Source organism: Anguilla rostrata, chromosome 4, assembly GCF_018555375.3.
Source record: "Anguilla rostrata isolate EN2019 chromosome 4, ASM1855537v3, whole genome shotgun sequence".
In the NCBI taxonomy this organism is placed as follows: domain Eukaryota; kingdom Metazoa; phylum Chordata; class Actinopteri; order Anguilliformes; family Anguillidae; genus Anguilla; species Anguilla rostrata.
The window spans coordinates 35,041,354-35,069,287 of NC_057936.1; the positions used below are offsets into that span (position 1 = coordinate 35,041,354).

Sequence of the window (27,934 nt, forward strand, 5' to 3'; positions counted from 1 at the left end):
GGAGACTATTTATTGACAACCTCCTCATATGATTGGACGGATACATGTACTTGTTGTTGATTGGTCACATTTTGCAAGATGGCCCAGTGTTATCCGAATTGTACCATTTCACATGAAAAGGGAGTACAGAGAAAATATTCGACACCACAATTCTTAATGCGCATATAACAGAATGTTCGCGATTTTAAAAAGTCATATAACATTAAATATTTTCTGTACTAATAATATAAGGCGCTCGTTGATATATAGTAATAAAAATATATGACCATCGTGTTAGAAATGTTTCCCCTACGGTCTAGTAAACAAGGTATAGCTCAAAATGGCTGTAATGAAACAGTTATGCAGAGCTGCTGTTCTTCATGAGAATTAATGTGTTGCATTTGTTTCATTAATGGAGAAACCTATATGCGATCCGGACGAAATACCGGAAAGGTGAGGTTTGATGTGTTCCAATTGTTTTGAAAGATTTTCGTGTTTGCTATTGAAAATAAAACCCAATAGGGTTCCGGGATAATAGTACTACGATTGCCATTTCAGCCAATAGGAGTCTACAGAGCAATTGCAGGCTGTGGCCTCTCGAAGTAAGCAGGAAAAACAGTAAAGCAGGTAGCTAGTATGCTAGCTGGTTACTTTGTGCAATATGCTGCATTAAGTTCAGCTAACATAATGGATGTTTTATGAAGTTGCCCACGCGTTATTAGACGAAAGACGTAATCCTCTGCCGACTGTCAGATGCGTAATGTATTTGGCTCGCAAACTAGCTTGCAGTCATGTGCAAACATAGCCGCGTTCAACTTAGCACCAGCTAGCAGTAGCTAACTAAGTTATATCTTGTGTGTGGTTAGCTAGCATAATGCACATGATTGTAATCGTATAACGTACATCTAAATTCATGGTGGTTGTGTTAGATTTGAAGCTCTCTATTTTATCACTCAATCAATGACCCCTAAATCATGCAGCCTCTTGTTTGGGTAGCAGATGCACCTAGCCTGCACCACACGTTTAGTTAGACCATGATTCTTTCAACTTAAAATCATGCAACTTGGCCGTAAACAGCAGAATCTCATCCAAACAAAACTTTTCCGTTATATAATATGCCAATCCACACCCTTTATACGAAGTCAAAGCAGATACCAAAAGTTTAATAACTTGTATTATTGATGTGACTGTTCAGTGGCGTGTCTTCACTTTAACAACATCCACTCATATTCTCCCTCTGCTCCAGAACGCTGCCCTAACACGTCTGTCTGTCTGGAGTGCTTTCTGCGAAGACCCTCTCCGACTCCCCTGTGAGTTAAGCGGAAAATTGTTTCCAGCTAGTAATTTGGGTGTTCCTGTCTGGGAATAGGGTTTCTCCAATATTGGTCGTCATTTTAGCATCCCATAAAAAATAATTTATTATTGCCCAGGCTGTACAAAGCTATTCACTTAAGGGAGCATATCCAAGTCCCATACTTTATTCGCAAATTAGTCGGCCTGCAGGATTGCTTGAATATTAATCTAAGGACGCGTTGTGTTAATTAGACAAAGCTGTAAGTCTGGTATTCAAATCGAAATTTAGGGTTCAAATTCAAATTTAGGGTTCAAAGTATGGGTATGAAAATACCCATTTTATTTCAAAAGATGAATTGTTAGTGATAGATCTAACTAATAATTCCCTAGGAAGCACAAACTTTGAAACATATAGTCCAATACCAAGGGGGATTATTTTATCATCCTCCTTCATTGTACAAGTTTTGTTTTGCATACTGTTGTTTTATTCTTTGTTAGTGATGTAAGGACAACTGTGTACATCCACTTTAGTCAATTATGGTCAGATTTCTTTTTTTTAATTAAGAGAAGTAAGCCTCCAAAAATTCATCTTTCTTTGTGGGATAATTAGTAGACCTACTTTGTGACAAGACGCGATCAAATCTCGAGCATGAGTTCCTTATTAGAAGGGCCCATCAATGCAAATATTTACTTTCCGCTCTACACGAGTACGTTCTGGTAGTTACTTCGCGGATTTAGTGACCGCTTTCAATTAATCACCTGCGTCAAGGCCATAAGGATAAGTAGGGCCAAAGTTTTTCTTGACCTTGTTTCTCGACATGCATTCTGCAGTTTGTTCACCAGCCATCTCTATAGTTTCTCCCTATGTATTATTCTCTTGAATAATTGATCAGAGAGCTGATTGAAAACTCATCTTGATTTGCACCACGCAAATGGAGGATGGAAGTGCACGAGAGAAAATGTTGCGAAAAACTCGTGACCATAACCCCGGATTTACACCAGTGGCATTATTCTTGCTGGGCCTGGGGATATCTCCCCCTCTAGCACTAAGTAATGGATCCATCTAAAATAAGCAAGTTGGGAGCAGGTTTCCGAGGGGGCTGCATAATGGAACCGAAACAATGGTACAGTCTCATTTAAAATAAGACATGTATAACACAGTTCATCTATCCAAATCATGAACGAATGACTTCTGCTGAAGCTGAAAGTCATTCATAGCACTGGAAAGAGGGCTGAAAGGAGTAATGCCATTCTACCTGCTAGGTGCGCCGCTAACCTCAAAATAGATACCATGAGAGCATGTTAAACAAGACCAGGTTAAAACCTAGTATATGGCTGGACCTAACACACCAGCCGACCATAACTCGGCCGACCAGTGGTGTAACTTCATCACTCAGTCACTCAGTCACAGACATTTGCGTTTGTAGGGCTGGCCTCGCTGTTGCGGTTCAGCCAACAAAAATACAATAAAACATTAGATATAGGAACTATGCGAGAATCAAGGTTGTTCAGAACTGTTGAGTTAGTAACGTTGAAAATTAAGTGAAAATAAACCACGTTTAAGCTTGGATAATTTTAAAAGCTCTCATTTGGTGGCCCTTTTTATTAGTCAATAAGCTTAGGCTACATGTTTTAAGCCTAAGCTGGTTCTCATTTGGATGTTTTTATTCATGATTTTTTAAAAAGATACAGGACAGTAAGCGGCAGAATAATTACCTCTCTGTAGCCTATATAACAGAACAACAGAAAGCTATTGTCTTGCCTTCTGAGAAAGGAAAACATAAGCTAGAAGTTAAATGTTGTAAAGAATGCTTGTGTATTAATTGAAAATAAATGAAAACCTACTGACAAAGAAAAACATTAATCTGGGGGCAATTGCAGCGTTACGGACGTGACGTTTGGACAGAAAATTCAAACATAATGTCTGCTCTGACAATTCTGGGATGCTGTTGAAATTGGCAATGCATATTAATATACATTTCAGTTAGGGGAGCAAAGATGCAAAATATATTGACAAGGAGTGAGTACATATGCATATATATATATATATATACTTTTCTTGGAAAGTTTGAGATTCAAGTAAAATAAAATATTACTGCTTTGAATTAGAGACCATATCCTATACAGAAATGGCAATTAATAGGAAGTTTGATTAATGCATATGAAATAGGAGAGAAAAAATGGAGCGTTATGAACGTGGCGGTTACTGAAGTATGCACCAAGTGATAACGTGTCCAATCACATTTTGCTCTAACACACTTGTTGCTACTGAAAATGCGATATGGGTCAACTTTGATGTTCAGACACACATTTTCATAGAATTTTGAGTAGTTTAACTATTTCTTCCTTATTGCATTCCTTTCCATGGAATGAGTCTTTTACATTATTTTTAAACATTATTATATGTAAACATGGTCAGCCAAGCCAATTTATTATTATTATTATTTTTTTAAATCAGGCATATTTAACTTGAGGTCCTGTCTCCCACATATTTGTGTTTCTCCCTGGCAGTTTATGAGCCTCATACTGTACCTGAGATAAGACACTAGACCACAGTGACCATGATTGAGTATCCATTTTTTAAGTTATTGATACTGCACCTCTACCCCTGTCCCAATCCACATGCCCTGTCCATCCTCCCTTACTGTCCTATTTCTCATTGATATTTGGCTGTCATTGCTACTGTGGGCTGTGCTGCTCTGACAAGCGCACAGTGGCACATTCCTCAACACACAGCCTATCCAAAGTAACAAGACGTTGGGGTACACTTGCTTATTTATCCAAGAGTTCCCACAGATCGCCTTGTGAATCATTATAGCACCTTATCGCAAGAACCAATGTCACTCCCCGCCCTGCCTTACAAGTTTGCATTTATGAAACAAGCAAGAAGCAAGAAAGATAGACAAGCTCTTTGAGCAAGGGCTAATGTAATCTGATGTGATGCTCTACATTGAACATTATTTTGTAGATAGCCACAGACCAGAAGTGAATGTTTATCTAAAGACTAGATAGCCTAGATGTTTAAATTCATAGGCTATGACTAAGCACGAACCTGAATCGAGACAAATTATAATATATATTTTTTAGATGAATTTGTTGAAATATTTCTCAAGAGGGAGAAAGTCTGATCAGGGTGATGGTGTGGAGGCCAGCACTAGTGGTGAGACTGGTAATCATTATAGCACCACAACTCAATCTAACTCTGTGAGAAAATTCCTCTCATTCAGAGGTGCATATGACTGATTGTCATGTGGGCGTCATGTGTCTCAGGAAATATTCAAATAGTATTCCGCCACCATTACTACACAGCTGGACAGGTAGTGCAAAACTGGAGGGCTTGGAGTCTGGAATTGTCGTACGTCTTGTGACATTGGTTCATACTTGAATCTGTCCTTAATTTGCCAATGGATTATTAATTGATTTGAACAATAAACAGATGCACAGCTTCTTCCATCACATCATGTTAGGGAGATTAAACAGTAAATTCAATTTAGAAAAATCAGGTTTGATCACTAAATATACACGTAATGAAATATGCACCATCTTGTTAACTACTACATTAGCTTTCATTTAACTAGCATTAAAGGCTGTCTAACAAAAGCCACTACTTCTACACTGAGACAAAGTTCAAAGCATGCAAGGGATGATCCTAGTTGTATAATAAAATAGCCTACATGGCATCAGTGAGGGAACATAAGAAGAGGACCAGCCGTCTGCTGAAGAGAAGCACTAATTAAACTGCTTCTAGCACATTTAATTAATTAATGAATCAGTTGATGATTCAAACAGTGTATTAATATGCATGTGTTAGCCTGTTTTATACAAGACGACACATTGTTTCTGTTTAATTACACAGCTCCCCCCGAAGCTTACTGCCAACTTTCTGATTTTAAATGAATCTTCCCACTTATTTTGGAGCATTGGCAATAACTTCGGGAATCTATGTTTTGTGTAATAAGGAGATTGAAGAGCATTAATTGCTTATTCTACTTCCAGGTTCATATTCTGTTTGTTGTCAGTCTGTAACTGAAGTTTCTGTCTCTGAGGTTCTGTGGCATTTTAACTTCCCTGCAATTGTCCTGAGCAGTGAACACACCAGACAATCATTTGACAAGAAGAGGGGCAACGTCACACCTATAGCCTACACACAAACTTAAGGTGTTATGGGGGTAATCAAAAAACGCTTTGCTCGTTAATTTTCATAAAATGATTTAGGCTAATTATTTTAGTTTTATTTTTATTTAGGGAGTAATCATACCGCAGTTGCAACGATTCCCTGTCTAAACTAGCCAATAGAAAAATATAAGCAAAAATATGTCAGTTTTGTTAAGATAGTCCTACATACTGAATGTAGGGGGTGACCTGTGCATTTCACTATTCTTCTGGACACGTCCATGACAGAAGCCAGTTGGTGAAATTTGCTCCATTTTTGAAATACTGTGTATTTTTTCTTAGGAGGTGGCTGCCCAAGTGGTGGCAGTTTCCCTTCCTTCTGATGTAAAAGTAGGTTCCTTATTTTGGAAGTATACAGGGTAGGACTGCTTTAAAAGCTCAGTAGTGTTTCAAAATGAAAGCCGCTCAGACTATTCTAAATGTACGCGCACCTGACATATTTATTATAATTGTGTTTACTAAGTGTTCCGCAGCTGAAGTAGAAAGAAATATCAGGACGTCTTTCTGATTTAGATGGACCAGAGAACACTCTGTATTCCTTTGTGCTTTAGACCATGGTGGTATAAATGCATGAGGGAAAGTCTTGCTTGCACCTCAAAACTGCTGTATTGATATCAAACATTTGGGAAAGGAGCAAGAAAGATGCGTGCAAGAACATTTTCTTAATTCTGGATCTGTGTGCGGAGATTGCATTTTGTTAAGGGTTCTCAGGGGAGGTCTTTAATGACTGTGGGAGCGAATGCATTCTTATGACTGGCAAAGATAAAGAGGGAAATTCCATTATATCCAGGGTTTTTTAAACTTTAGTTTAACCCCTTCAAAGTCAGAAGGACAGCCAGAGATATAGGCAGACAGAGCAGCTCAGCTTTTCTTAACAAGAGATGCACAGGAGAGGGAACGCAGCATTAGCAGTCTTTATTTGGATACCCATTGGACTTTGGCACAGTTCAGTTCTCTCTCAGAATGCAGATACATTTTACAGGTAATGGAAGTGCAGCAGTGTGAGCAAGTCAAACCAGAAATGGCAAAATGCAAAATGTTTAGGGTGAATCAAATGTAATATTAATGCCCCCCCCCCAAACCAAGGTGATAAATAATGCATTGTTTTCCTCTTCCTTATTTGTTTTGTACGACTTGTATTTGCAAAGTGATTGCTTCCAATAGATTTGTGGTAACAATGGATGTTGCTCTGGTATTAGAGAATACTTAGGAATGCCGTGTTTCTGTATATTTTAATTGAAAGGTGGACTGCAGTTCCCCGGGACTGGATTTGCCGTAAACACACTCCTTTTGGAAAATGTGTGGGCTTGCTTTGGCATGGGAGTTGGTACAGTGCGGTTTCACATGTGGTGAGAGGCGGGGGTAAAAGTAGGAGTCAAGGAAGGTTCTTCAAAACAGAGCTGCTTATTTAACATTTCCGGTCGATCGCAACCGAGTCAACATCACACATTTGTTACGGGAGATGGAGAGAGATTATTTGCTTGGACCCGTGTTCAACCCGCAGTCGGTCTCTTTGAAGTGATGGCCAGCCATTTTGCTCGACGTTCGGACTCGTGTTGTGCAGAGGTGTATAATTGCAGCACGCATACCCATACTAATAGGAGGTCCTATCAGTGGAGAGAGCTGGATTTAGCTGACTGTGGAAATAACCCATTTACTGAAAACAACGTTTGGTGTCACGTGCAAAATGTAGCAAGCATATATTTTTGTGTTTCATGCTTGCAGTTATAAGTAACCAGTCTGTTTTTGGATAGTGAAATCAGTTGTTTTCTGTAAAACTTAAAAAAACGAATTTCTGCTTTATTATGTTGTCCCCTTTTTACAAAAGTTGTACATTTCATACATTTACATTTTCTTACATTTTTATACATTTTACTTTGTTCCAACAAATCTTGATGCAGCATAGCTTGCTTGTATCTCTTGCTTACTTATTTATGATACAGAGTAAGCATCATAATGGGCTCTTTGTTAAAAAAAAGATGTCTTTGTGGCATCACATTGAACTGTATTAGTGCCACTGTAAAGTGTGACAGAGCCTGTATTGGAAATACTGATTAAAAAATGTCAATAGTTCTACTACAAAGTTGTTTGTGATCTTTCTCTGTAGCTGATTGTGATACCTTTAAATACGGTATCCTACATTTAGAATCAGGGCAACGTTATATGAAATATTAAGCCCTAAATTTGATAGAATAGATTTGATGTGTAATTATTTATTTATTTTAGAAATACTTCACCTACTATAAGCAGAAGACAGGAGAGCTTGTCAACACGTTGTACATGGAAAGTGCATAAAGATTAAATTATTAATGGCAGTCACTACGTGGGAGAAAATGTATGTGGTAATAGTCTTGTGAATTTTTAATCTGTGGGCTGTTGCACTCCCAGCGTATTCCTTCGGTTTGAGAAGGTGTGTGTGTGTGTGTGTGTGTAGGTGTGTGTCCAACAGTCTGCCTCTCGTTCGCTATTTGCATCGTTGGCCCTTTGTCTCATGCTTGCTTTTGGAGAACTTTTAAAACCAGTGACGTGAGCAGGTCTGTATGTTTCTCAGCAGGAGCTAATCCTCGCGCGTGTTTGTTTCAGAGGAGTTTCAGGCTCTTGCTGGAAGCGTTCGTTGCCGTCACCTGACTAGGATTTGCAGACCTGGCTGCGACGTGTTCGGGCGAGCCGCGTGGCCGTCCGTGAGCGGGAGGCGCTCTCCGGCGGGGCCACGTGCAGGGGAAACAGGACCCCCGCCACCCCCTCGACCCGCGCGGCTTAAAAAAAAAAAAGGCGGACGCCAGCGTGTCCTGCTGTGACCTCTTGCCGCGCGGCGTGTTTGTATCGCAAATGTCAGGTGCACTCCCGCGTCCCTGTCAAAGATGTGCTTTCAGTCTCTCGTTCCCTTTCCGTTGTCTTCCTGTACAGGCTGTGATTTCTGCTCAGGACCACTTGTGCTCTGTTCCTACGCCCACTCTCAAACAAAATTATTGTAAAAAAGTAATTTTGTCCCCAAAGGGTAGATTGAAATTGTGGCTGCCTGTTGTTCTTCGTTAATGAATTAATAAAAGGTGCTAATGATCCACTACACGCTCATGTTGATTGGGCTGTAGGAGGGTCTCTGATCCTGTTTTACCAAACAAAACCCCTCACTGTTCGGGGTTGCGCGCAGCGCTCTGTGCTGTAGCCGTTACCTGGTAATGGAACTGACCAGTGAATCATACTGCATTGAATTGCACTGCATTTTGTTTTTGCTTTTGATTGGTGTGCGGTTCAGTTATATGCTGTATGATCTTTTTTGCCGATCAGACTCAAAGCCTTTATGCATCCTAACCTGCCAGGATCAAGAGAGCTCATTAGCACATATGGACAATCACAGTTTAGAATGTCTAACATAAAAGTAACTCTTATTATTATTTGAAATGCACACACACAATTAAAAATGTAGCAAATTAACTTGGCCTTGACCACAGTCATAACCAACTGATTCCACACACACACTGCAGCGCCACCACCAGTCATAAATCTAATAGATGTCATTTGAAAAGATCTGTCATTAGTTCTATATGTAAAATATTGACTGCTTTAAGGGGTCATGATTTCCCAGCAGGGGAAAAGAAAGGACGCCCCGACTCAGAAGTAAGGGAGATGAAGCTCCTGGTTCTTCTGCTGTGAGCTCAGAGAGGCTGCGTGCTGTTTGAGTACCACGGTCTCTGAGGGAAACGATAAACTAAGCACCATTGTTGTGGGAGCACTTTTGTGAGAAGTTACAGAAAGCACTCGATGCACGACACGTAGAACTGAGCCATAAATTTCCCCAAGGGGCACTAAGAACGAATACTGGACAAATAGACAGTTGCACACGTAAATCGTTCTGCCATATCTGTTATAAACTTTGTCTAAAGTTTAGAGCTCTGGTCCGTTTGTATCCCTGTCTTTACACTGTTAAAAATATTAAGTAATGGTCTACATGCGTCTCTCTGAAACCGCGCCAGTCATTGCATGCTGCAGTGGGAAGTGTATTATTGTTATTGGCTATGGGAGGACAAAGGCAATATTTTAGCATTACAAAACTGAATTTGGCATTGAGGGTGATAGTCTCCTGTTGTTTCAGAGACATGGTGGAAATAAAAAGACGTTCTGTTATGGCTAGATATTCATCATTAAATCTTCAAATGGCCAGTGAGGTGGGTCAATGAATGAAATGAAGTGGGAGTTTTTTATGTTTAAGAGTCTGATGTAGATGAGAATTTGAATGCCAGGAGATTACATAATGAGTCATACAGTAACAGCAGAAGTGCTTGCAGAAGTGCTTGATGCTCCTTTGAGGCTAAACTCATCATCTTTTGCTGGAAGATGTCAGTAGAAAGTGCAGATTGATTTGATGTTTCAGAAAAGTAGCCTATGTCTTATTTGTGCTTGAAATAATTCCTGAAATTAGCATTCTAGCATTTGACTGAAGAGTTTTGAATTAAGCTGCAGTTTTCATTTAAAGATGGCAATGATAACATGAGAACAATAAAATAAACGTTGTTTTCTGTAGGGAGGTAAACAACATGAGTAATGTGCGGTCCAAAGATTCTTAAAAGTCACCTGGTCTGCGCAGCTGAAAATTGATGCCACACTTTGCGTAAACAGGAAGTCCTGTTTAGCTGGGAGTCGCTTGGTATGTTTTACTAGTCCCCGGGTCACAGGAGAGGGGAAATGGGCAGAAACTCAGAAATACCTCAGTGAGGTTAAACCACGGTATTGTTGCCACTCTTGTGGGCTGCAGTCGGCCTTCCCAGCGTGTAGCTGCATGGGAGGGAGACGTTTACGGTCACGTTTCTCCGGGCAAGCCAATCATCTCTTTGCCCTGCACCTTTGTGACATAACGCTGACCGTCAGCACTGTGCCCAGTGAATGCACTGGATCAGGTTTCACCCCCATTACTCAGATTTTCCCTGGGAAGTTCTGGGTCATTAACATGGAGGTTCTGTGACCACTGATGCCTCTGATTAGTGGGCTGGATTTAAAAGCGCCCCAATAACTATATATAATATGACAGAAATTCTTATTGGTTTGTTATATACAGTAATGTGAGCACAACTTTTCAAATTAATGAAATGAAATGAAAACCCACTAGTGCTGCTTAGCTTGTTTCAATCCTGTTTATAGTATTGTAATTCCAAATGATTTTTATCCTCAAATTTATTACCTTGGAGCTGTACTGTGAATATATTATTGACGATAAAGACTCAGGTGGTCGTAATATGTAGCCTGTTTAATTATCTGTAGTGGTAGACGAGGATAACGTCGTCACTGTTATTGCAGTTTGTGGCTTACTTTTGTTCTGAGAATCTTTCATTTGGTTTGTCACAGACATAAAGCCTACAGGTTTTTGCGCCATTTTCCTTAGAACTGAAAAGAAGATGGCTGTTCGAGAGCACAGTGGCTTTAAGTTGCTGTCTGAGATTTATAGCACTCATAATTTTATGGTTACGGAATGTCTTAGCCTCTGAAAAGTGCCTAGAAATGTCCAGTAAAACACTATACTGTTCTCCTGTCCCATAAAGGAGAATAATGCTAGCTGTTGACTTGCCTTTCTCCTGGTTACAAGTGACTGTGTTGCCGGAGGGGGCTGGCCGCGCCTACTCAGAATACTGTAACCGTCATCACAATCCCCCCCCTCGGTCCACAATTACAATCTCTCGTACATCCACTCCCGCCAGATACAGTGCAGTCCGTAAGTATTGGGACAGTGACACAATTTTTGTTGATTTGGCGCTGTACTCCAGCTCATTAGATCTGAAATGAAACTATGAGTGTGAGGTTAAAGTAGAGACTGTCACATTCATTTTCCAGGATTTGCATCCATATGGGGTGAACCATGTAGGAATAGCAGCCCTTCTTATACATTGTCCCCCCATTTTGCAAGAGTACATGCATCCAGTGCCCTTCATAATTTTTGGGACAAAGTCTTTTTTTCTTCTTCTTGAATTGGCTCTACTCCACAGTTTTAGATTTGTAATCAAACATTTTTTTATACATTGAGAAATTACAGCACTTTGTTTTTACAAAACCAGTCCATTTCCGGGTGCCATAATGTTTGGGACATATTAATGTTATGCAAATGAAAGTAGTCACATTTAGTGCTTTGCACGCAGTGACTACTAAGTCTGTGACACCCATAGACATCACCAGGTGCTGAGTATCTTCTGTGTGTATCTGAGTTTTCTCTTCATCATATGAAATGCATGTTCAGTTGGATTCAGATCAGGTGACTGACTTAGCCAGTCAAGAATCCTCTAGTTTTTGGTTTTGAAAAGCTCCTTTGTTGCTTTAGTAGTACTGTTTGGGGTCATTGTCTTGCTTTAAGTTGAAGGGCCATCCAATAAGTTTGGAGGCATTCGGGTGAACTTGGGTAGATAATATGTGCACTTCAGAAATCATTCTGGCAGTTACATCATCAATGAAGATAAGTGAACCAGATCCTGTGGCACCCATACTTGCCAAAGCATAAGACCCCCACCACCATGTTTCACAGATGAAGTAGTATGCTTTGGATCTTGGGCAGTTCTTCTTGGGTTCAACACTTTGCTCTTGCTGTTACTAATATACAAGGGAATATTGATCTCATCTGTCCACAAGATCTTTTTTCTGGAACTCTCCAGGCTCTTTTTGGTACTTTTTAGCAAATTTTAACCTGGCCGTCGTGTTTTTGCGGCTAACCAGTGGTTTGCATCTTGCAGTGTAGCCTGTGTGGTTCTGTTTGTGAAGTCTTCAGTGGACAGTTGTCGCTGACACATCCATGCCTGGCTCCTAAAGTGTGTTTTTGATCTGTTGGACAGGTGTTTGTAGGCTTTTTTTTCATTACGGTGAGAATTCTTTTTTGATCAACTGTAGTGATCTTCCTTGGCCTACCAGGCCTTTTGCGATTACTGAGTTCACCAATGCTGTCTTTCTTCTTAATGATGATCCCAGTAGTTCATTTTGGTAAGCCTATTTTAAGTTTGGCCTATGACTTTTTAAAATTATTTCTCTGCCTCATAATGACTTCCTTGACTTTCATTGACTTTCGTCTGTGTGTGTGTGTGTCTGTGTGTGTGCGTGTGCACACGTCATTGTGTGTGTGGCTCACATTCTGCTCACTCTTTCCAGCGTAGGTCATTTCCAGGGCAGGTCAGAGCTGTGCAGTGCTGTGGCATTTCAGCCCGTGTCAGACGGCTGTATCTTCCATTTCGAGGTTCCTGCTGAAACGCGGCTTTGAGCAGCGTTTTAGTCACAGACGCTCATGCTGTGCTGTACCTGAACAGCCCATTTGAAAACATGCGCAGCTTTTAGATTCATGGGCCTTAAAGGGTTTATTTCCAAGCACTGGCCGTCCCATCACGGTGACCTTTGACACTGCTATTCAGAATGCCGTTGAGACACAATAATGAGAACAATTTTCCCCCCAAAATTATTATTTGATATAAATAAATATAGACTGAAAGGCTATTTGAAAAGTGCACAGAGTGTCAGAGATTGTGCTCAGTGAGCTTTATATTCCAGTTGTTTACACAGATTAAACGTCCATGTTTTCAAGTGTTTGCATAGCGATTGGAAGGCATTCTGCCTGGGGCAGTGTGCTAGCAGAAGGTATAGAGGGATGCAGTGATTGTTTATTAGTGTGCTGTGCATTTTGGCGCCCTCTCTCAATGTCTCTCGGCGGATCTATTTCTGCTTTCAGTTATTTATAATATTTGGAATTCAATATTTAGAACAAAAAATATATATACTTTTTGCCCAGCGGTACAAAAAAAAGAGAATCTTCTATTTTGTGGGCTTTTTTTTTGCTCGTCTGGCCTGTCTGTCTGAGTGGTCTCCCTGGGTGATGTCCTCGGTTATGCTGATCAGGCCCTGCAAACATTCACACCGCGTGCCCGTCTGGCCCTTCCCCTGTGTCTGTGGATAGGAACGGCGCTTATCTCCGGCGCGCAGTTCAAACTGTGTTCGGGGTGTTCGTGTTTGCTTTAGAAATTGTTTTTCGACAGCGGAAAAAACCGCGGCGGAGTAATCGGGTTACGGCTTGGCCCTCGCCGCGGAGCCCGAGAGGAACGCCGACGGCCTGGCGCTGGGTTCCGATCCGGGAACGCTGCGCCCGGCGTCGGGACGTGACCGAGGCGTATCCAGCGCCTGGTGGGGGTGGGGGGGGGGCGGGGGCGGGGGCGCCGGATCGCTTTCACACGGCTTTTGTTTTTAAAGCCGAGCCTGGCCCCAGAACTCACGGCCCACTCCTGTCTCCGCGGCGTGAGGAGCCGGCGCTGCGGTGAGGCGGGCCTTCAGCTCCGGCCCAGTTGGAGCGGGACACGCCGAGCCTCCCACAGCTCACTGGGGAGCTCTAAATTACAACTTCTCATGAGCAGGATAAAAAGCGCTTCAGATGTTTTCCTTTTTTTTTCCATCCATTTTTTCTGATATCATGTTTTTTTTGGTCTCAATGGCAACCATTTTTTTGGGGGAGAGAGGGAATTTGGGGGAGGGAGGGAGGGGGTGGTCCCCGCTTAATCTTTTATCCCTTTGAATAAAAGCAAAAAATAGAAAAAAATGTCGACCTTAAAGCCAAAGAGGTATTAAGTTGACCTTGGCACAAGAAGAAGTTTTAAAAAGCCTCAAGGTTAATGCTAAACTGCTGTAATACATTATTTGGTTGGTTTCAGAGGAGAGATAGTGAGGTTCAACGTGTACCTGTCAGTGCTAAATGATTGTTCATTTCCTGTGGAGTTGGGATGGAGTAATAGCATGCAGCTGGGAGGCTGGATCGGGCCCGCTTTCCCCCCTTTAGTCTTTATCAGCCTGGCCTCCGCCTGCCGCAGCCTCCCCCAGCCTCCCCCAGACCGCTCCACGGGCGCTTTCATGTTCCGCGCCGTAAAGGCTGGGGCTCGCAGGCCGCCTCCACACTCCACACTCCAGAGGTGAGGGGACTCTGGTTTCTTGGGGGGGGGGCGGAGGAGGGGCTGGACGGAGAGGCTGGACGGGTAGGGCTGGGATGGCAGGATGTGTGCCGTCATGTCACTCAGACCAGTGTTAGTCAGACCAGTGTCACTCAGACCAGTGTTAGTCAGACCAGTGTCACTCAGACCAGTTTCACTCAGACCAGTGTCACTCAGACCACTGTTACTCAGACTAGTGTCACTCAGACCAGTGTCACTCAGACCAGTGTCAGTCAGACCAGTGTCAGTCAGACCAGTGCCACTCAGACCAGTGTCACTCAGACCAGTGTTAGTCAGACCAGTGTCACTCAGACCAGTGTTACTCAGACCAGTGTCACTCAGACCAGTGTCACTCAGACCATGTCACTCAGACCAGTGTCAGTCAGACCAGTGTATAGACCAGGTTAGACCAGGTTACTCAGACCAGTGTCACTCAGACCAGTGTCACTCAGACCAGTGTCACTCAGACCAGTGTTACTCAGACCAGGGTCACTCAGACCAGTGTCACTCAGACCAGTGTTACTCAGACCAGTGTTACTCAGACCAGTGTTAGTCAGACCAGTGCCACTCAGGCTACTGTCAGTCGAACTTAGTGTCAGAGTGCACTGGCTCCACTTATACAGCCTGCATGACGTTACCAGAAATATATGCCGTGGCCGACGTTCACCTGATGGGGGAGGGAGATGCTCTTTATGAGAGATTAATCTAAATGGGGGGTGGGGGAGGAAATAGTTCAGGTTAATAAGTTTATAATTAAAAACGTATGGGGGAGAAACACTTGTATTGATACCTTTTCCATTGCTCAGAGATTTCTCCATTTGCGTTGTGGGCTTAGTGCAGAATTGATCTGCTGTGAGAAATGTGTTGTAGAGGCATGACTTCTGATTAGCTGTATTTATCAAAGGGGCAGCGCTGGTGATGTTGCTTCTCAAAGCCCTGCCTTCTTGCATCGGAAAACAATGAACATAAATCCATTCCCTGCATTACTCCCGGCCCACACTGAACAAGGAAAAACAAATATGTTCACATCTCTCAGGCACAAGGCACTCAAGTAAATTCAGGATCTGAAGCCTAGATTTGATAAAAGTAATTTTTTCTTTAAAAAAAAAAACCAAAACAATAGGCTTAAAAAAATAAAAACAACAGCGTTTCTTAAAATATTTAACTCTGAAGCACTTCCATATGTACCTATCATGATCGCTCATCTGTTTTCCATTGCCTTTTCCTTGAAAATATTGCGCTGTCCCATAGAATCACTGCTAATTAAGAAAGTAATTAAGATTGAAATCTTTGCTGAGAAAGCAAAGCTGCATTGTTTCAATATTCAAATCAGGCGTGAGAAAGCAATTGTGATTTTAGATGAGAATTTCATCTGTTACCGTGAGAAACATGGTTCTGTTATAGTTTGACCTTTTCCAGAAAAGCCTAACTATTTACGTGGGATTTGTTAGTTTATGCTTCATGAGAACTGTCCGGTGTTGTATTGAACGGTGTCAGTCCAAGCAATTGTATGTAATGCAAAATAATATATTCGAGAGTACGTTTTTAGAAGTCTCTGGGATTTATTCCAAAGAATGATTTCACTCCAAGGACATAGTGGGATATATCTCTTGTATATTTAATGTCTTCAGGGTGGATAATATTTTTCATTTCGTACTTCATGTGCAGGAAGATGGAATGACAAATATGTCTCCTGGCCCTGCATTGAGTTTACCCTTTGCTTTACTGCTGTCAAAGACTATAGAAACAACTCTTCTGCAAGGGAACTTCCACTGGAATTTGTTTTGTACCTACATGACAATATCATATTTTCAGAACTCAATCGAATTAGTTTGATGCTTTTCCCCCTCAGATATACAAGGTTTTTTATTATCAGCTAGCTGACAATGGCACATAACCGGTATCTACTATTAGCCATCGCTTTTGGACATTCTTTTGATTAGCCTACTATTCTTAGGTAATTGGAAGCTGTTCTTTTTTTAAATGATTTCTTTCTGCCTTCTCCTTTTTTATTCCCCATTTTGGATTCCCCAGTCATGTATGTCGTGTCTCACCCATTGAAAAAGCGCAGCAGCAGAAGCGCATGCCACCTCCCATGCGCATGAGCGCAGCGACTGTCTCCTGTGCTGCGGGCCATGCGATACCACAGGAGGCCTGTAGGCCGTCTGATGACAGCATTGGGAAGAACCAATGCAGCGGTAACCAAGGAAACCTGGCAGTCTGAAAGGCCACCCTTACCCGGGCAACGCCCTTGCTGACTAAACCACGTAACTGCCATGTTTTCTCACATTTCTATTCCCTTATTTGACTGTTTCTGTCAGATTTGAAAGCCGCTAGCCCCTTAACTCACTGTTCAGCCCCAGAGACAAATGTGAAAATCCATTTTTTGTACTGTTGCTGGTATCTGTCAAGGTAAAGGAGGTTGTGATCCCCCCTTTCCCCCTGAAAAAAAAAACGAGCAGTTTTAGTTCTGTGTGAAGAACGCCCTGTGTGCTTGGTGAGCTCTGTAGTCCAAACTGGCCTGACAAATGAACAAGGAGGCATGCGCAGGACTACTTATCACTGGAATTTCCGGTGATAATTTCATAGAGCCTGCACCATAATAGGAAGCCCTGTTTCTGTTGTGTTTTCCTGGCGGTCTTAATTTGTGCCGTTCCTAATGTTGGCCAGGGTTGTTTCATTACCGTGAATCTATAACTGCATGAAATGGAATGTTCTGTACAGCCGTGATGGAAAACAAAACATGGTGTCATGTAGCCCAGTGTTCATGAACTGTATCCTCTCTGCTCTGTAGCGTTAAATGGAAAGGGTTCGGTGCAGACCCAACAGAAGTTGTGATGCGTAGTTCAGCTTTGACAATAAAAGTTTAAAAGTACAGGATGTCTCCCAACAAGGATGTCTCAACACAGTGTGGAGCCATTAACTCATTGTGTGATGAGATCCTTGTCTCCTCCAGCAGGTGAAATGTGTGATGTGTGCCATATGCATATACAGCAGCCTATGTGCTTGTCTTTTCCTTATTCTTTAAACAATGCCTGTTCATGTCTCAAAGGGATCACTCAACATGCTGGTGTGGAAATTGATGAGATGCTTTGAATGTGTGTGTGTGTGTTCAAAGAAGGCAGGAAAGGGGTACTTTTCACATTTCCTGCTCAATTCCCCCTGCTTTTTCTTGCGTTATGATTGCTTTCTTGATGTTAAACATTCCAAGGCTCTCCTGTAACCTTCTGGCTGGCCTGAACTGGCCAAGAAGGATCCCAGGTGAATGTGTGGGTGGACCTCCTGTTTTTGAGGATAAAAATCTCTCCCTTACTCTCTTTTCTAGGGTGTGTTTTTTTTTTTACTTCTCCCATCACAGATGGTAATAGTAGAGTTGTGTTTTCTTAAGGATGTGCCAGTTAGGAGGCTGTTGGTTATATCTTCAGTCTATCTTCATGTACAGTAAAGTGCTCAAATTAAAACCAGTGTGGTTCCTTCCTGTCAGCATACGCATGCTGCATTATGTATTTTGCATATGTGTGAGTTGACGCCTGTGTAACAGGTAACTGTGTTTTGTTACAGCCACGTAGCAGACTGCAGTCAGTGCATCGCAATGTAACTGAGTGGTTGCTATGTAACAGTGTTGATACACCCTCCTTCCCAACTTAATTAGTGTTGTTGCACATTATCCTCACCTTAAAGTGTAACCAAAAACAAGCTTAGTGGACTAGTAGGTCCTTTCGTCCATTGTCCTTCCAAGGTAGGCAAGTAGTGTCTTTGTAAAGCTTCAATTTGGTGTTGTATATTAAGTAGATTGATAGTAGTAACAGGATTAGTGTCCGATAGAGGAGGGTGTTGTCAGTTTCACCCAGAAGAACTTAAGACAGTTAGACTTGATCCATATCTACTGTGTTCATGGCATTATAACTGCTACAAATTAAACACACCAAGGGCGATTTTTGTGAAAAGATAAAACAAAGGAAGTTATTTGCTAGGTGTACTGTAGAGTAGTGGGTATTTGAAGAGATGCTTTGGTCTGATACTTTCTTGTTGCTTTCTTGTAATTTAATATTTTCCCTTTTTCCCCAATTATTATAGATTTTCACCACCAGATTTTTAGAATGTTTTAAGTGGCCTATCTTGGGAAAAAATATCAGTTTAACATATATACATTTACGGATATACAGTATGTACATTTAAACTGGACAGCTTTATTGCTGAAGGTTGTATCTGTCCAGTTTGAGAGTAGTCAGGCTATTTCGCTAATCATCTACGGCTGAGCCTTAGGAAACAGCATTACAACTGTTACTGACCTCATATGGCATATTTTATGATTTCGTTTTAACGGAGCACGCTTGTCGGCCCCCTGTGAAACAGACGTTTCCCCATCCAGGTTTTTCACAGCGCAGCTTTTCCCTCTCGCTGGCTTTCCCATGCCTCTGCTTCTCATTCGAGGGTCACCTGACGACTGATTGATGGATTTGTTTACGATGCATTGTCCAGTTCGGCAAAAAGCGGAACGGAATGCTCACGTCGGTTCAAATCAGCTCCAGATTGCAGGAATATGACAGTGCTGCGTAGCGCCGACGCAGGAACAGACTCGCCAGTGTGGACTAAATTTAGCCATGTGATGCTCTGACTAATTGCCCTTCGAGCCCTAATCACTTCCAGGCTCTGCAGCTGGGAACAAATCGCTGGCCGTCATGTAAACAACCCTGTGCGACAGCGCTCCGCTCAGACCAGAGCAGCAGGCCTTACAGCAGAGCTTGCCTAGCGCTTGAGCTCATCTTCTCATCTAACTTGGGCACCATGCTTTGTGATGGGCGGGGACAGTTGTCATATTAACCAGGGACTCTCTATGGTGTAGAGGCATTTCCTTTGAGCACAAGCTGAGCCCTAGATGTGGTTATTTTAAGTGAGGGTTTCTCAGCCCAGGGTTCCTCTGGTGAACCCTCCAAACGAACCAACTCGGTACTCACTACTCCCCTACCGGTTACCAGGTGTCAGTAGCCCCTTTCCACTGTGGGTCAAAAATTCTAGGAACGTAAGCCCAGGAACTGAAGCCTGGAACCAAAGCGCTAGAGCGATAGTTCTTGTAGCATTTCCACTTGGATTATATAGGCTGCAACGAAGCAGAACGTTGTTTTTCACATCTCTGAGTCAAAACAATAACAATGTAGCCTATAGGGTTTTACTTTGTCTTACCCTGTGGGTGTTTTTGAAAATGAAGAGGATTGGGAGCTGCCAGTAGCTCTTTGCGTGTTTCTGATTACCTTGACGGGAGATTTGGCAATAAATAAATAAATGTTGGATGATTCCAGTCCGTTTCATGTGCCCTCATCAAAAGTCCAAACAGAAACATCTTTATCAATGTATTGTCCCAGTCCCACCCATTTCTAAAAGCAATTGAATTGTATGCTTAAAGCGTTTTCAATCAATTACAGATACATCTATCAATGCTTTCAACTTTACATAGCTTAACAAGCTACACCACTAACAGCAGTCATCAGCGGGACTTCTAAATATCATGAATGCTATTCTGACTGGCGAGTGTTATTAGGTAGTTAGAGATCAAGCCATCATGAGTAACAAGGAAGGAAAAAGAAAACAAAAAGAGGAGAGCGATTGTTTAAACATAAATATTAAAAAAATGAGGTGGCTTGTTTGATTTCCAAACCACCACCCAGATTTTTTACAACAAGCCCGAAAAATCCACAACCTGTGACTTGTGCGATTAGTAAGTAATTAGTAATAATAAGTAATTTCTACCCTGCAACTAAGTCCAAAAAGTTGCCCAGTTTAGCATGAAACCCACATACCTGGCAACCCTGAGTGTAAGGGCTTATTGCTGTGGCCCTGACTGTTGGAGCGGGGCTTCAGTTCCTGGATTAGCCCTGTTTAACCTGTTAAATATGTGATTAGAATGTTCTTAACTGAACATTCCAGTTCTAGAACACTGACATTGCATTCCCAAACATTAAAAAAACGACTCTTTAAAGGATTAAGTGTAGCCTGCCCAGGAACCCTGGAACTAACTTTAAGCAGTAGATTTGGCCCCCAGTGGAAAAGGGCCTTGTGAGCCCAGCCCACCCCTCAGTTTGGCACTAGCTGTTGTGTTGTGTAGCTTTTGGTGTGATTGAGTTTGAATTCTGGAATACACATAAACTGTGTATCTTTGAAAGTCTTCACAGAGGGAAGGTGAAAATTTTGGGGTGTGTCACACAGATACACATTAGCATAAGCAATCTGAAACAATTGTAACCAGTGGTTTTTTAAATTGCAATTGCTCTAAGTGAAATTTTTATGTTTATATTTCCCAAATAGTTTTTTTGCAGAATATTATCAGATTAAGATTAAAAAAAATAAGATAAGGGTAGTGTTTGATGTGCAAGGCCCCTTGCCTTCCCAGTTCTTTTACTTTCTTGATGTGCAATGGGTTACAACCACTTCCACACATCAAACAACTTTTATGCGTGCAAAGTGAAAGATCTTTAGTTTCCTAAAGCCATCTGTGATGTGGTGATGCCTTTGACAAGTAACGTTTAACTTTCTGTTGATCTGTTGTTTGATGACATCAATATCAATAACATAAACCACAGCAAAATCATAAAGGTTTCCCTTGTTGCTTTACTGTCGGTACTTAAAAAGAAATAGATGCTGAGTATCAAAAGCATCTACATGTGTAATTTCAGAAAGGTGTAGGCCTAGTATTCACTGCGTAGTATATACTGTTAAAGGGGCAGTTCACCCAAAAATGAAATTATGAAAAAATGAAATAGACACAGTTGGCGTGCTTCCGTAGAAGAAGTAGTTCTCGGAGAAACCGTGCACAAATTAAGCTCTGTGGATATCTGTGAGTTATCCTGGCATTATATTTTAAAAGAAACGTTGTTGAGTTTTTCCAATGTGCATTTTCGGAGTGCCACAAGAATATGGGTCTGTAGAGGTCCGTTGTATCAAATCTGAGCAAAACTATCTAGATGGATTGATAGAACTCTGGGTAAGTGGAATCTTACCTTAATTACATTTTTTGGTGAATTGACCCTTTAAAGCACTGTTCTAGACCATGCACCGGCGCCATGGTCTGGTTTGAATCTGGACCTTGCCAGTGCCGCCTGTGGCCGACAGCCCAGTAGAGCGACGCACAGTTAGCATTAGTGTTGCTCCGGGAAGACAGGGTTTCAGTCAGCTCAGATTACATCATCTCCTCCCTCACTAACGACCCCTTGACTGATTGGCCACTCGCTGTCCTCCTGTTGAGCCGCGCATGACATCTCTTCCTTTAACTCACGTCTGTGCGACCCTAACTTGTAGAAGTGATGAGAAGTGGTGGCTGACATCACATCCTTTGGAGAAGAGCGCACATCCTCCTGAATCGATAACGAAGGCTGCAGCAGTGGCCGCTGCTGAAGAATGCAAATGTTTTTCAAATCGGGATGAAAAAGGGGAACAAGCATTTCAAAATATTTTTTAATTTTTTAAGTTGTTTAGTTGATTCGGATGTTTTTAGCGTGAGTGTATTTAATTAATCATTCGTGACTGACGTCATATTCCCTGAGGGACGACTGACTGCGTAAGCGCTACCTCACCTCATACTCACCACCTCCATTCCGATTGGTGATTGGGCACTGTGGATGAGCTCATTTATATCCTGCTGATTTTTCAGCCTTGACAAGATTCAAGAGAGGAAAAGAGAATGGAACCAACATGCCCCCATTTATCAAAAGGACAGGGTTTAGTGACATTGGTCATGTTGGGGACGGAACAAAATAAACATTTTTGTCTCTTACTATCTTTGATGCTCACAGCTGGCAATTTCATTTATGCCTGCTACAGGTTCTCCAGGTTGCTAACAGAATATTTACAAAATCTGGCTGGAATGTCTTGCTCGGTTAAAGGATTCTGGGTGCTGAAAAATCCCTGATGGCGTCACAGGGGCTCTGACCCAGTTTACCCTCCAACACAGCGATTGTTCAAAGGCGTTATTCTCTTCATAAGGATGTCCTGATCCTGCTGACTACATTTCTAGATTTTGTCCAGATTAGGGTCATCTCATCAGCTGCATGCTACTTTGTCATTTCTCTGACTAAACGACAGCGCTTGTTGACATTGAAAAGTTAATCAAATCATTGCTGAAAATACACTGGGAGCCCACGTGGAAAATCTGTCCACCGTTTGTAAAAGCTTGTGTTCGTAGTTCTTCGAGTGAGGAGCTGCTTCAGATGCTCAGTAGGAAATCAGGAGAAGCTGCATGACCACGTGGAAGGAGAATGAGGAAAAGGTCAAGATGGCCGCTGCGCTGTTTGTGACATTTGAGCGGGCGGTGATTTTGGTCAGGGTGGGCAGCACGCAAGAGACCTGCAGGTAGCACCGGCCCCCTGCCCCCCTCCGGCGCAGAGACATTGTATTCTGGGACCCGCCGGAAATCCAAGCGGGATTGGCGCTCTTTATTTAGCCGGAGGCAGGCGCCCCTCCACGTCCTGCCCACCTCCGCGCGCATTTCTGCCTCGGGTCGCAGATGGCCACTGGCTGTTTTGTTTTGCCGGAGTGGATGAACTCTCGAGGGTTTTGCCTTCGATTTCGCCCACGCCTACCTCCCTTCCCCACGTATAAGATTACCGAGTTTCCTGCAGGGCTCTGGTCTCCCACCGCCACAGAGGGTGGAGTGGACATACGATCGCGGGGCAGTGGGTGATGGAGTAAGGTGGGAGGTGGCAGGAAGAGAGGAGGGCATTCTGTACAGAGGCTCGAGCCCAGGGAAGGCGAGTTTCCTTCCAGACCTGGCACCCTGTGGCTTCTTCGAGTGATTCACTGGCACTTCCGCCGCAAGTTATTTAAATCACCTCGAGATCTGAGAAGTGTTACCTTGGACTTCTGTAAAGGTGCACGGTCTACAAAGACCTCCCTGTTTCGAGCACAAGGTCCTTGGTACGAACAATCCCAATATCCAGATGGCAGCAGCTGTGGTGAAGGACAGGTTCCCATCCTAGGTGAGGTACTCTCATCTCAACCTTGAGCAGGTTGATCAACCTGAATTCCTTGAACCAAAATCCATGTATGTTGATAGGTTGAAATCTATGATAGATTAGGTAAACATTTCTATTTGAGGGCACCTGCAAAGCAAACGAGAAGAGGCAGCTGGTGATCAATCACTTAAAGCTAGCTGTGGTAGTACCTCTCATCTAGGCATGACAAATTTTGCCCCTTCTAAAATGGGCGTTCACACCCAAGATTCACTCTCAACCTGCTCACTACCCTGGGGGGGGTTTATGAAGTGGGACACATTCAATCAGGGCAAACCAAAAACTCAAATGTGTTGTGGATTTGTGTTTGTGGTGTTTGAGGTGAGTTTCCCCCCAGTTCTCTGTAAAGCCCATTGAGGTCAGGAGATGAAGGACACGTTATGAATGCAGTACATTTATTGTTTTTACAGCGTGTCTGAGATTTTGAAGGTGGTTGACAGGCGTGTCTCACTACCCTTCAGTCAGCCTGATTCCCCGAGTCCCTGTGTGCTGTCCTTCAGCCAGCCAGCAAAGGCACTCAGTAAAATAAGGGGGGCAAATGGCGTTGTCAGCTTTTTTGAAAAAGAGACCAGTTCTATGCTGGCTTAATTCTACTGAGTGACAAATCCTCCTCCCTCACTCCCCTCTCCGTTATAAATAGAGACTCTTCTTTTTTTTACCCTTGTCGAGAGAATTAACCTGAATGATGAGTCTCGTCTTGTAGCAATCAATTTGTCACAATGAGTCCCTCAAAAAGGTCACCGGTGGCTAATTGTGAATCAGTCATATAACAGCGGATTTCCCTTTCCTGTCACTTTACATTCGTCAGATTCGTTACAAGCAGCTTAATCTGGAAAGCCAGATGGATAAAACTGCTAAAGATCTTTCTTTACACCCTGGTGACCTGTTTGATACTTATCTATTCATTTCAGAGGCACAACTGGAGTGTTAAAAAAGAGAAATCCTCACCAGTAACGTGTGCAACGGTTAGCTGTCAGACTCTTAATCCAGATTAGTGGTGACTGGATTATTTATGAAGCTGTAACTTATTAATGCCTCGCTCTTGCTGTCTGTCACAGCTTTTGCTCTCACGTGGCCGACTGAAGACGCTAATCGTCAATTTGGATGCCAAACTGCTAATTACGTGTAAGCCTTCACACCCACTGTATCAGCTCAGGCTGTTTTTCCCTCTCGCTTCCCTGTTTGGTTTAGGCGCGTTTTGCAATAGGCCTACAGTATTCGTTTCCAGGCGTGCCCTTGCATAACAGCGCAGACGGAAAGTCTCCGATCTGTGCGGGTAATTTTACCACAGCGGCAAGCGCAGTTACGGCTAACGCTTAATGCAATTCAGTGAGAAAGGCAACCTGATTAAAGCAGCGATGGCTCCTCATTACGGCACTTAGCGCTGGCTAGCGTCGTCTGACTGCTAATCGCACACCATATGTTAAAGGCAGAGCCAAGGACGACGGTATCTCTCCCTCTCTTTTTATTTACTCGTCTGGCTTTTTTTCCCTCCTCATTTCCATCTATTCCTCTCGCCCTCACGTTCTCACATTTCTCTCAGTCTGTCTTCAGTCTCCCGCCCTTCCCTGTCCTCCATCTCTGTCTTTTCTGTCCCTCCGCCCTCCCTGTCTCTCTCTCCTTTTCCCTCACTTCCGTGCGTTGACATTGTCTGAGTCGCCGGTTCAGGGTGTGGCTTTGTGCTGTCCGCTCCCCAGTGTCAAACTCGGCCCCCCCTCCCCCCCATCGCCAAACTTAGCACTGCCTGAGGTGCGCTGGAATTCAAAGGATCCCGTGACATAACCATTTCATGTGGCGCCCACCGTGACCACCAGCTCCGCTTTAAAGAGATCCCGCACTAAGACTGCCGAATGGAAAGAGTCCCTTTTTTTCCATGGGGCAGGGGAGGTGTGGGTTTGGCTACTCTAGCCCCCCCCCCCCAAACCCCTACAGACTTGACTAAAAATGCATCGGTGTGTCATTATTCTGTTCTTCAGTGTGTACTGCCTGAACCCTGGGCGTAGAGTATTAAGGGGGGCACTGGCTGTGTCTCAAATTGAGGGCAACATTTGAAGGCAGCATTTTCACTATTTTCACAATTTTAGTAGATGTGCCCCCGACCGAAATCATAAAAAATTCCCTCTAAGGCACTTCATTTAGGTTGAGTTTGAAAGCAGCATTGATGTATCCTTCATCAGGATATCCCATAGATCTTTGCAATTACCTCTGGTTTCTTACTTCTGTTAAAATAATGGTAGCTGAAAACAGCGAAGCGGAAGTCCCAGTAGCAGAGCAGGAGCTCATTTAGAGTATACAGTGAACTTGATAATTTGTTGTAGTTATATTTTAAAAAATACATTATTCAATTATTTAATAAGCTGCAATAATGTATGTAATATTTTTAAGCCACTGTGAGCTTACCCTGTTCAGCTTGCTTGCTAGTAACAGCTTGCTTTTCTGTGACATCATTCTGCCTTCGAGTTTGTCCCACATTTGTTGCCGTTTGAGGTTCCTTGGTTGGACGCTACTATAGGAGTGAGCTGACTTTGTAGGCAGTGAGGCAGCTGCTTTCCGTTTGAGATGCAGCCGTTGTCTGAGTCTGATTGTTCAGAAAACAGAGGGCGAGGACATTTAACTTTTAGCAAAAGGTACTTTATGGATTCTCTTTGTCTCAAAGGGCAGTTGTGTAATCGTGCAAGGGCAGTTCTTCACCGACCGGTTTCAGAAGTGACCGGTGCACACCGTGCTGCGGCATCTGTCACCATTTCCCGTGCATGACATCATCGTAACTCAGGCCTTGTTTTTCTCCGCTCAGCTGCTTCTTGTGTGACGGACAATGACGGACGCAGCGATGATGTGCACCAGAAGATTCGGTTTCACAAAATGAATTTGCTGGCTTACCTTGTTCTGCGGTCCTGGGCTGCTGTCAGCACTCAGATTTCCACCGGCATTGGCCTCTCACTTAGATTGAAGCACCTGTCTGTTTATGGAGCAGCTGAGATCATTACAGCCATAGTGTTAGCGATGTCTACCCCCCCTCCCATAGTCAGGCTCAGTCCAGCAAGGCCAGTGTGGGTCCAAACATCTGCTGTGTTCCTGGAGGGTGTGTGGTCGGGATGCTGGCAGTGGGTACAGCCAGGGCCTTCTGGGCCGAGCTGATATCCTTACACACTCTGTGCTCAAGGGCTGAACTGAGGCCAGTTCTTAATGAGGGGACACTGGAGACGACACACACACACACACACACACACACACACACACACACACACAGCGCCTGTGGCTCACACTCTGCACCATACCTTACGGAAATAAACCGCATCATCAATAACACCAGCTTGGTGAATACGTTTTTTTTTCAGAAGTGTGGTAATGCATCATTAGTTATGTTGGTTTATCGGGGTGAAATACTCTGTAAAGTATGCTGAAATTAATTTTGCAAATGGTGCTCAGCGAATCCGAAGTTGTGGCGTCTCATTGAACACAGGATTGAGCACCGGATTTAAGTGGTGGGGGGATGGCCTATCTCTTTAACTGGAGACCTGGCTGTTGGAGATCGGTCGTTTATGTGGAAAGTCTGTGAGATACGCCCAGTGAAAATGGGTGTTGCTCACTCGCATTTAACTCCGAGAGCATCCGCTTCCCAAATTTTGCCCGCAGAGAGCAAATGTTCACAGTCGACACTGCGCTGAATGCATGTACATTTGAATGCCTTCAGGCGCAGTTTAACAGCCACTGCAGCAAGGCATGATGGTATCAGAGCGACCTTCACTCGCACCTGGCATCACTGGTCACAAAAGCTTTACTGTTGACTGGCTTTTGTCATAGTAGCAGCTGCACATTAGGCCAGGCCCCTGTGTTCCATCTCTCTCTCTCTCTCTCTCCCTCTCTCTTGCTCTCCCTCTCTCTTGCTCTCTCTCTCGCTCTCCATCTCTCACTCTCTCTCCCTCCCTCTCTCTTGCTCTCTCTCTCTCTCTCCCTCTCTCCTCTCTCTCTCTCTCTCATCTCTCTCTCTCTCACACCTTAAAGGCCTGTTGAGGGGGGGGGGGTGATCAGATTTCACTTTGCACGGCTGTATCCCATGAATCCTTGAAGGTCTCCCTGGGATCAATTTTAAGGGAGGCTCCCTGGTGTCCCAGCTCACGCTGATCCGTTTTCCCAGTATCACGAGGGCTTTGATCTCCTCTCTCAGATCTGAGACTTCCCGCTTTATCTTCCCGCTCCGAGGCGTCCCGACAGGGCCTCCGCGCCGTTCTCCCCCAGCACCGATCCAGCTTCTCCCCGCGCGCGGAGACGGCGCGGGGATTTTCACGTTTTTATGAAACGCTACACGCCTCCTCGTGACTGTAGGGATATTTTGAACGCGGCGTCCTTATGTTTGGCCCGTAGGAAAATGTTTCACCAGTTTCGTTTCCGCAGCATGATGAAATATGTAACCGACAAGCGCGAGGAGGGGAAGTATTGTGCTGGTGGCGCGGGTTTGGCTAACGCGCACGCGCGCTGGAAACAGCCGAAGCTTAATGCATTATTCAGCCAAGCATATAGTTTTCTTCCATTTGCGGAGAGGTCATAAAAGCT

At 43.3% G+C, this 27,934-nt stretch overlaps 1 protein-coding gene across 3 annotated transcripts in view; it reads left to right on the plus strand.

Moving 5' to 3' along the window:
• The first annotated feature begins 298 nt into the window (after positions 1–298).
• Positions 299–27,934, plus strand: part of znf438 (zinc finger protein 438) — a 51,134-nt gene continuing 23,498 nt past the window's right edge. The window contains exons 1-2 of one of the 3 annotated variants that reach the window (XM_064332376.1): positions 304–432; positions 1,226–1,289. Coding sequence is in view for 1 of the 3 variants with exons in the window: in XM_064332375.1 (XP_064188445.1) it covers positions 392–432 (41 nt within the window). In the remaining 2 variants the exon portion in view is untranslated. Of the gene's footprint in view, positions 433–551; positions 607–1,225; positions 1,290–27,934 lie in introns of those variants that run through there. The other 2 variants (XM_064332377.1, XM_064332375.1) reach the window with 2 other exon arrangements.